Source organism: Rattus rattus, chromosome 3, assembly GCF_011064425.1.
Source record: "Rattus rattus isolate New Zealand chromosome 3, Rrattus_CSIRO_v1, whole genome shotgun sequence".
In the NCBI taxonomy this organism is placed as follows: domain Eukaryota; kingdom Metazoa; phylum Chordata; class Mammalia; order Rodentia; family Muridae; genus Rattus; species Rattus rattus.
This window is the reverse complement of record NC_046156.1, coordinates 64421295-64430600: the sequence shown is the minus strand read 5'-3', so window position 1 is coordinate 64430600 and position 9306 is coordinate 64421295. Positions and strand designations below refer to the sequence as shown.

Sequence of the window (9306 nt, the reverse complement as noted above, 5' to 3'; positions counted from 1 at the left end):
CTCACACAAAGCAAGAAGCTGGTTTCAGAGGAAGAACTCCAGGTGGAGAGCACTACATCTTGGGTAGCACATATCTTCGGGAGACGTTGAGGCCATCAGAGTTGGGCAGGGAGGTCTGATGAAGTTGTACTGGAGATGGCATAAATAGCAGTGAAGACACGGGTGACTCTAGGTCATGGGATCATGACTGAAAGACATGAGTACAGCTTGTCTAGAGGTACAGCCGATGACCTGGGTACAGAAGGCTGGAGAGCAAGCAGGGCGGTGGCTTAGAATGCTCTTCGGAGCACTATTTCCTCCTTGCCGCAAGAGGGCGCTGCATCCAAGGCGGGTAGAGGAAGAAGTAAAGCAAGTCCACGTTGGCCCCGACGCCTGCGTACAGACAACCGGGCCGGCTTTGGCTCCCCTCTTTCTCCAGAGGCACGGATTGGACCCACGGACGGGGCGTGATGGGTAACCGCACCGGCCGGATGCCTGGGCTGCTCCAGCGGGGGTGGGCATCGGGGTAGCCCTCTTTTCCCGGTAGCGTTGGTAAAGCTGACGTGTCCTGATTTCCAGGGAACTAGCATTTCCTCCGGACAGGCGGGAACTTGGGTGTACGGGCCCGGTGGATCCTGGAGGTCGCCGTGGGATGGGGGTGGGTCACTTGGAAGCTCTTGGAAGTGGTTGGGGGTGTCGAGCTCCGGAGTGAATCTTAGCCTGACTCTTTTTCTCATCTCCAGTAGTCGGTACCGGGACCTCCTTGGCGCTGTCCTCCCTCCTGTCCCTGCTGCTCTTCGCTGGCATGCAGATATACAGCCGCCAGTTGGCCTCCACCGAGTGGCTCACCATTCAGGGGGGCCTGCTGGGCTCCGGCCTTTTCGTCTTCTCCCTAACTGTATCTTCCACCGTTGGAAGGGGGGGTGGTGGTGGTGTGTGAACAGAAGATGGGTGGGGGTGGGTGGCAAGGGTTTTGCATTTCCTCTGCTTCCCAGCCCTGTCTTGTTGCATAAGTTTCTCCTTAATTCCGTCAACCCAGGCCTTCAATAATCTGGAGAATCTGGTCTTTGGTAAAGGCTTCCAAGCAAAAATCTTCCCTGAGAGTAAGTGAAACTCAGTAGTTGACTGAACTCTTTTTAAACCTGCCCCAAACATGATGCTGAATTTCCTAGTAAAGGAGAAATACATTTGCTTAAAACTATCTTGAAGACAGAAGATGCTTTCAGATTAAGCATTTTATCAGAGCTTGAAGAGAAGCGTGTGCGCACACACACACACACACACACACACACACACACACACAAAGAGGGGGGAGGGGACAGGGAGGAGAGGAAAAGAAAGAAAAAGGAAAACTTGGTCTGCTCCTAGGAAAGTTTCAAGCGAACAGTGAAGTTTGGGCTGATGTCTGATAGGCATTCTTGGGAAGATATTCTTTGTCCCTGTGAGAAAAGAAAGCAAGACCAAGTCCACTGAGGGATTCTGATGTGAAATTGAGCTGGCATTAGTGAGTGAGTCTCTGCTTACTGGGATGTTACCAAGAGCAGGGCCCCTGACTGAAGGAGAATAGACAATAACTGTTAGAGCTCTCTGTCTGCCTCCCTTGGTTTCTCTCTCTTTCTCTCCTCTCTTCTGTAGCCCACACTGGCCTTGAACTTCCCATGTAGCTGAGGATGACTTTAAACCTCGATCCTTCTGCCTCCTGAGATTAGCACTACCTTAGTTCATGAGGGTCTGGGTGTCGAGCCTGTCTTTGAGCATGCTAGGCCAGCACTCCACCAACTGAGGTGCATCTGCAGCCCGGATAGGTCAGTTTCTGTGTGTGGTGATCTTGTTAGATGGTTCATACAGAGATCTGATGGAGACTTAAGGACCAAACCACTTGGAAAGCCGCATGCTCGGAAACTCAAGCAGGCGTAGCCCAGCAAAGATTCACGCAGTAATGCCAAAGCCCGCCATTGTCGATCCATTTCCTCGCCCTTCTGATACAGGTTTCCAGACACCAGCATGCTCAAAACTTCTGTCTCATCCACTTTGTCTCACATGTTTGTTATATTCCAAAAGAAACTGTTGGATGACAAAATCCTTATGTTTCAGCCAGACGATGGTGGCACAAGCTTTTAATCCCAGTATTCCATGCAGAGGCAGAGGGAGGCAGATCTCTGGGAGGTCAAGGCTAACCTGATCTACAGAATGAGTTCCAGGGCAGCCAGAGCTACACAGTGAAACCTGTCTTGAGGTGGGGAAAACAAAGTTCCTCTTCTTTGCCTTCCCTTCAGGCTCCAGCCAGACAGGTGGACTTCTTTCCTCCTTACACCCTCTCACCCGCATCCTGTTCTGTTAGAGAGACCATACCTCTCTTTTCTAAATAGTGGGGGCAAGCCTGTTCTCCGCCCTTCTAGAACATTTTGTTTATTAATTTACTTTTGAGGCAGGATCTCACCGTGTTGCCCAGGCCGGCCTTCCCTTGAATTCCTTGGCTTAAGTGATCCTTCCTGCCTTAGCCTAGCGTGCTGCTTAGCCAATATACCCACCGCATTCAGCGTTCTTTTGTGTGTGTGAGGAGGTGGGGAGGCCAGGGAGTTAAATGAGAACTGGAGCCAAGCTAGTAAAACAAAACACCACTCATATCTTCCCTTCGTGTTCTGAACGAGTGTTAAGGTATTGACGTCCCTGCTTTTATCAAGACAAACCTATTTTGTTTGTGTTGTTTTTTTTCTAGACAGGGTTTCTCTGTGTATCCCTGGCTGTCCTGGAACTTGCTCTGTAGACTAGACTGGCCTTGAACTCAGAGATCTGTCTGCCTCTGCCTCTAGTGCTGGGATGAAAGGTGTCCCCATGCCCAGCAGGACATTCCTTTTCCATCCCCCCCCCCCAGCTTAGGACCGAACCCAGGGCCTTGCGCAAGCGCTCCACCACTGAGCTAAATCCCCAACCCCAGGACATTCCTTTTCAAGCAGGTTCCTCACAGGCCTCTAGACTGCTCCTACTTTTCCGTTTCTCTTTTGAACACTCCCTGATGCTCCCTGTCCTGTTCTCGCCTCCCCAGTTCTCCTCTGCTTGCTGTTGGCACTCTTCGCATCTGGCCTCATCCACCGAGTCTGTGTCACCACTTGGTATGTATCTCACAGCCATATCTCATAGCTGGGCAAGCAGTACGATGATGCCATGTATTGTGGTACCAGATCCACCTCTGATGTCCCCTACCTTCCTTCCCATCACAGGCCTTCTCCTCTGTTTTCCCTTTTTTAAAAAAGATTTATTTATTCATTATATATGAGTACACTGTGTCTTCAGACACACCAGAAGAGGGCATCAGATCTTATTACAGATGGTTGTGAGCCACCATGTGGTTGCTGGGAATTGAACTCAGGACCTCTGGAAGAGCAGTCAGTGCTCTTACCACTGAGCCATCTCTCCAGCCCCCATTCTTTTTTTTAAAGGTTTATTTATTTTATGTGTACACTATAGCTGTCTTCAGGCACACCAGAAGAGGGCATCAGATCCCATTACAGATGGTTGTGAGCCACCATGTGGTTGCTGGGAATTGAACTCAGGACCTCTGGAAGAGCAGTCAGTGCTCTTAACCTCTGAGCCATCTCTCCAGCCCAGCCCCCATTTTTTTTGTCCTTAATTTCCCAAGCCTAAATCTGAATTCTTTACCCGAAGCTGGTGTCTGCTCTATTAGCAACATGCCTGTTGTTATAATGACTTCTTTTTACGCCCTAGCTTCATCTTCTCCATGGTTGGTCTGTACTACATCAACAAGATATCCTCCACTCTGTACCAGGCTACAGCTCCAGCCCTCACGCCGGCCAAAGTCACTGGCAAGAGCAAGAAGAGAAACTGACTGGGAATGAGGAATAAGAACGAGTAATAAAGTCGCTTCTTTGTAGCTGTGTCTGTTAGACCCACCTCAGACCCAGGGCAGCTGCCAGTGCCTGAGCAGGGCAGGCACTGCAGCGTCCTCCACTTACAAGAGAGTCATTGGGGAGGAAGAATGCAAAAAGATCCGTGGCCTTAACTATGGGGAGAGAGGTTAAAGAGTATATGACACAGGATGGCCTGCCTTTCAGAACCAATGTAGATGTTTTAAATTGCTGTTATTAATTAACGTGTGTGTGCATATGTCAGGGTGCACATTATACAGGTGCTACAGGAGGGTGGCAGGTGTCCTTTATCATTCTTCAAAACCAGAAAAGCTCTTGCAATGGAGGTGGACCCTTACTTCCTCGTCTGTGCGGTTCTGCATGGTTTCGCTGCAGGCTGGGAGGTGGGCGTCCCTACTGACGTTACACTCTTCATGCATCTTTTCCACCCTAGCAGGAGCCAGGTGCCCATGCCTATAAGGACCCCGGGTTAGTCACCAGCCCTTGCCTCTTGCCTCTGGCAATTTTGCTTCCCTCCCCCCTTTATCTTGTATTCATGATAGTAGGAAATCCGTAAGTCTTTTCAGGGTATATCAAAGAGCAGCCAGCCCACAGCCTCAGCCAATCTTGATAGAGATGAAGCAAGATGCTGCCTTGTGTCATGAGAAGCAGCTCTGTCCAGTGCACTTGTCCTTTAGAGCACCTAGGTACCCCTTTCCCAGTGGGTGCTGTATGCTTCAGGGACCGCCCATTTGGGTCACTTTTGTATACTAGTAGTGCCTGATAGCGGGAAGTAGATTGGTTGAATGAAGAAACTTACCCTTTGGCCCTTCTAGAATAAAATCCTGCACATTCAGAGACACCTAAAGGTTAGGGAATAAGGCTGAGTGAAGATGAAGCAAAGAGTCTAAGGAGCTCTGGTCAAGGATTATTAGAGGCCATACTGCCGCATCCCTCTGTCCCTGGCCCAGGAGGGAGAACTGCACAGTTTGCATGAAGTACCAGCAGAGGGTGCTGTGAGCTAATTATCCTGGACACTCAGGCTGACCTATCCCTGCATATTGGTCCTAAAGGACTAAGCGGTGCTCTAGTTCTTTGGAAGCCAATCTAGGGAACCTAAGGGACCAGACACTTTACTGGAAGGTTAGAAGCGTTATCTCTTACTCTTAGGCTAGGAGTTGGGCAGAATTTTCAGTAGAGATCACAGTCTTTCTGAGTGTGGCAGTTCCAGGCTCATCTGGTGAGACTGAAGAAGTGTGACTTGTAGGGCCCTCTGAAAAAGGGGGTTAGGTGTGGGGCGTCCAAAACAGGTCCTGGGTCTATGGGAAGGTGATTGCTTCTAGATGTTAAGAGTCAGAACTTGACTTTCTCCTTGCCTGGAGTGGGATCATTGGGTAGGGCACATCTAGCACTGGGATAGCCTGAGTGTCAGAAGCTTTCAGAAGGCTGGCTAGGGTGGAGCTAGGCAGATATCATCAGTTCTAAGGCTAGGTGAGGGGAAGACCACAGAACAGATGACCTAGCAGTGCTAATGGATCTATGCACCTGCTACCACCTTCTGTGTGGGACCAGGGGCAGTATGTGCCTCGGAATAATGACCCATTCCTCAGGAATGGGTGGATTTACAAGGCAGGTCGGCGCCAATAGTAGCTTTATACTCAGCCTATCTGTGCTGTCTAGTTGTAGGCTATACACAACTGACCTGCCAATTAACCCGGACAGAGATATCACAGCCTCTAATCACCATCATTAGGTAAAGGGGCCTGAGGACATGGTGGCTTCCAAGACCTGAAGGTGAATGAGACAGAGAAACGTGGGGTTCCTGGGACCTGCTCTACCTGGGTGGCAGTAGACCTATGGGAGACAGGGGCATCCCCCTGAAGGACAGAGGGAGCCAGATGTTTCCTCCAGTTCACTCACACGTGGCAGCGACACCCGCAGGCACCCGCCTCCAACTCCGGAAACAGGAGTAAATAATACGTGGGCGGAGTCGGTGTAGTCTGGCCGGAGGCTTCTGGCCCCTGACCTGACGTGCTCCTTGGAGTCAAAGGTGATACCACCCTCCAAGAAGGCATCGGGACACGAGTCTGAGGCAAGTAGGCTGGGTTGGCCTCCCTCCCCAGGACAGGCACTAGCATGAAGAGCGCCTGGCATTTAGGGCATACCAATGGGACAGGGCGGGACCTGGGGGCGCCCAGGGCAGGCGGGAGGGCTAGTCTGCGCCAGGCCTTGGCTCCAGCCCTTTCCGGCCCTTATTGTCCTTGGTGAGAACCGGACACTGTCCTGTTCCCACTGCCCCCTGCCCCCACAGCTCTGCTCCCCAGGGCCTCGGGAAGGATGTTGGGAAATAAGAACAGGCCAGAGACCCATGGAGACAGAGACGCTGAGAGACACGGAGACAGAGGCACAAAGGAAAGGGTTCTGTGAAAAGGATACACTGAAATCCATTGTGAAGTCATTGGGTGGTGGGCTCTGTGGGAACCCTGGTAGAGTGGGAAGTTGGCAGCCCTGCCTTCCTTGGGGGACTGCTGGAGTCTACAGTCCTTGACTTGGGTTACAAAGAGTGCAAACAATGCACTCAGACTCCTAAGCAAACAATGATCAGAGCCCAAAGGCAGACGGCCCAGGCTGTCCCCTTTAGGTACATCTCTTTGCTTCCCTTCCAGGGAAATGGAAGTCCTAGGGGCTCAAAGCCAGAGCCAGGATCTGGCTCCCCAATCCACGCCTTCCAGGGCTGAGAGCCAGCTGTGCATATAAAAGCTGTACCATAAATGCAGAGGCGGAGAGAGAGGCCCCTAATTGGCTCTAGAGTTAGGCATTCTCAAATACCTATAGCAAACAGCTTTAGGCCAGCTACTGGTAGAGAAGACTTCAAAGCTTCCCCTTAGGCTCCAAGGGGCAGCCACACCCAGCTAGCCTCTTCAGCACTGGGCCTGTGCAGGGTGGGAATCCTGGGCCCACAGGTCTCAGCAGCTCCTCCCCGATTCAGATCCTTTGCCAGCTGGGGAGAGATCCAGGTCCCTATATCATAGAGATTCCAGCTACACTGGCAGAAGACAGGCATGTGTCTGCTTAACCGATTTTTCTAGCACATGTAGAGTGTGTGTGGCGTACACGCATGTATACAGATTTACAAGTCCGTGGATGAGTGGGTATGCACATGTAGGCATGCAAAGTTGGTGGCCCAAAGTTGAAGTCTAGCATCTTCTTCAGCTTCTCTTTATTTATCGAGGTAGAGTCACTGAATCTGGAGTTCACAGACTCCAGTAAGTCAAGGTAGCCAGCGTGTCCTGGGAAAACCTTGTCTCTGCGTCCAGGGTGCTGGGACTACAGGAACCTGCCGTGCCCACCCGGCTTTTGAATGGGCTATGAACGCCTGTCCACATCCAGGCCTTTCTCCATTGAGCTATCTCCCCAGCCCAACATAAACAGTTAACATGGTGTTATAAGTGTGCTAGCCACACAATCTCTGTAGGATTCCTAGAGATTCTAATGATAAACTAGGGCTCTATTTTAGCTCTTCAAAGTCTGTGGTAATTGGCACACCAGATTCCCTGAGCTATTCTGTGTTTGTATATTTGAAAACTCAGAAGTAAAAGTTCAATCAGTTTTATGGCAAATTCCTTCCTTCTGTTTTACTAGAGTGAGTTTGGCTACACTGGGAGACAACACCAGAAACTTCAAATTGGAGGCCCCTGGAAGCAATAAAGCCTAAGTCAAATGGCTTCCTGACTATGAGGAGGGAACCTCAAGGTTCCCAGAGGACCTCTGACGCTTTGAGAAAGCTGGGAAAGAAAAGCAGAGGGGGCTTCCAGAGCAAGAGGCAGAGGCTCCCCTGTGTATTTAGGGGAACTAGAGAGCAAAAATGCTGTCCCAGGTTCTGTAGAGAAGCGCTGTACTCTCTGTGTCTAGGTAAACTGCCCTGAGCACTTTCAGAGGATTTCTGGGGTTTGGGGTGTGCATATGCCTGTGTGAGGAGACTAGGGGTGACACTAGTTAGTAGGTGTAAGGTGCAGGGGTCCACCCCTCCCAGCCCTGTCTCAAGTCGGTGCTCCCTGGCCAACTTTAGGTTTGCAGGCACTGCAAGGCAGCGGGAGAGAGATGCTTCTTGGGTTTGCTATGACTGTTTAATTTGTAAAGGTGCCTGCCTGCCTCTGTATTTATGTATGTATTATGTATACCGTCTGTGTGCCTGGTGCCTGCAGAGGTCATAAGAGGACAGTGAATCCTCTGGAACTGGAGTTACAAATTGTTGTGAACTACCCTGTGGGTGCTGGGAACCTAACCCAGGTGCCCTGCAGGAACAGTAAGTGCTCTCAACCTGAGCTCTACCCTTTTTTTTCCAGCCCTGGTTGCTTTTTGATACAAAGTCTGACGTATTCCAGGTTAGCCTTGAATTCCTTGTGTTGCCAAGGAGGACCAATTTCTGATCCTCCTACCTTCATCTTCTCAGTATTGGGGTTGCAGGTGGGAACCACCAGGCCTAACGTTATTTGTGTCTGGGTGTAGAACCCAGGGCTTCATGCACAGTAGCACACGATCTGTCCATTGAGCCATATCCCAGCACCAAGAGATGCATCTTGATTTAGACACCTCTGGGGTGTAGTTTGAACTCTGACACCGAGCAGGTGAGTGACAGGGGCAGGTTGAGTGGCTTCTCCACACTTTAGGCTCCTTGATTGTAAAATGAGTCTAATAATAGCTACCTTAGGTTATAGGGATAAAGGTTTGAGTTAAACCTAAATCCTGTGGAAGTCTGTTTAAAAAAGATTTATTTATTTATGATATATAAGTACACTGTAGCTGACTTCAGACATACCAGAAGAGGGAATCAGATCTCATTACAAATGGTCGTGAGCCACCATGTGGTTGCTGGGATTTGAACTCAGGACCTCTGGAAGAGCAATCAGTGCTCTTAACCACTGAGCCATCTCTCTAGCCCTACCTGTGGGAAGTCTTATATTTAAGAAACATTTATTTGTATTCTTTTCTTTCCTTTTTATTTTATTTTATTTTTTTCAGGGTTTAGACAGGGTTCCTCTGTGTAGTCCTAGCTGTCCTGGAACTTGCTCTGTAGACCAGGCTGTCCTCAAACTCAGAGATCCAGCTGCCTCTGCCTCTTGAGTGCTAGGATTATGGTGTACACCACCAGGCCCAGCTGAGAAATGTTTGTTTCTTATATGATGATCACACCCTTTGAGGTGGGGCAAGTACTAAGGTCTCACCATGATAAGCAAGTACTTTAACACTGAGTTACAAACCCAACTCTGGCAATATATTTTAGATGAGATTAACCTTGGGGGTGGGGGGGCAGCGCAGTATGTTGGAGAGATGTTTTAGTGGCTGAAGTGCTTGTACTCAGGGTGAAAAGCTGGCTTCAGATCCTCAGAGCCCACATAGAATGCCAGGAGGGTGTGGTAGCCTATCTGTGATTTCAGGCTTAGTGGGTGGAGACAGGAGA

General features: G+C 50.0%; 1 protein-coding gene across 4 annotated transcripts; it reads left to right on the top strand.

The window, feature by feature from the left end:
• The first annotated feature begins 318 nt into the window (after positions 1–318).
• Krtcap2 (keratinocyte associated protein 2) lies at positions 319–3871 on the top strand. Of its 4 annotated transcripts, none has more exons than XM_032897989.1 (5): positions 319–453; positions 726–877; positions 1019–1082; positions 3026–3092; positions 3706–3871. In XM_032897989.1, the coding sequence occupies exons 1-5, from the start codon at positions 450–452 to the stop codon at positions 3824–3826; spliced, it is 408 nt and encodes a 135-aa protein (XP_032753880.1). In that variant the 5' UTR covers positions 319–449; the 3' UTR covers positions 3827–3871. The 4 variants fall into 4 exon arrangements, with proteins under 4 accessions (XP_032753880.1, XP_032753879.1, XP_032753883.1 ...); XM_032897988.1 differs by having other exon boundaries at positions 723–877; XM_032897992.1 differs by having other exon boundaries at positions 322–493.
• The last annotated feature ends 5435 nt before the right edge of the window (positions 3872–9306 follow it).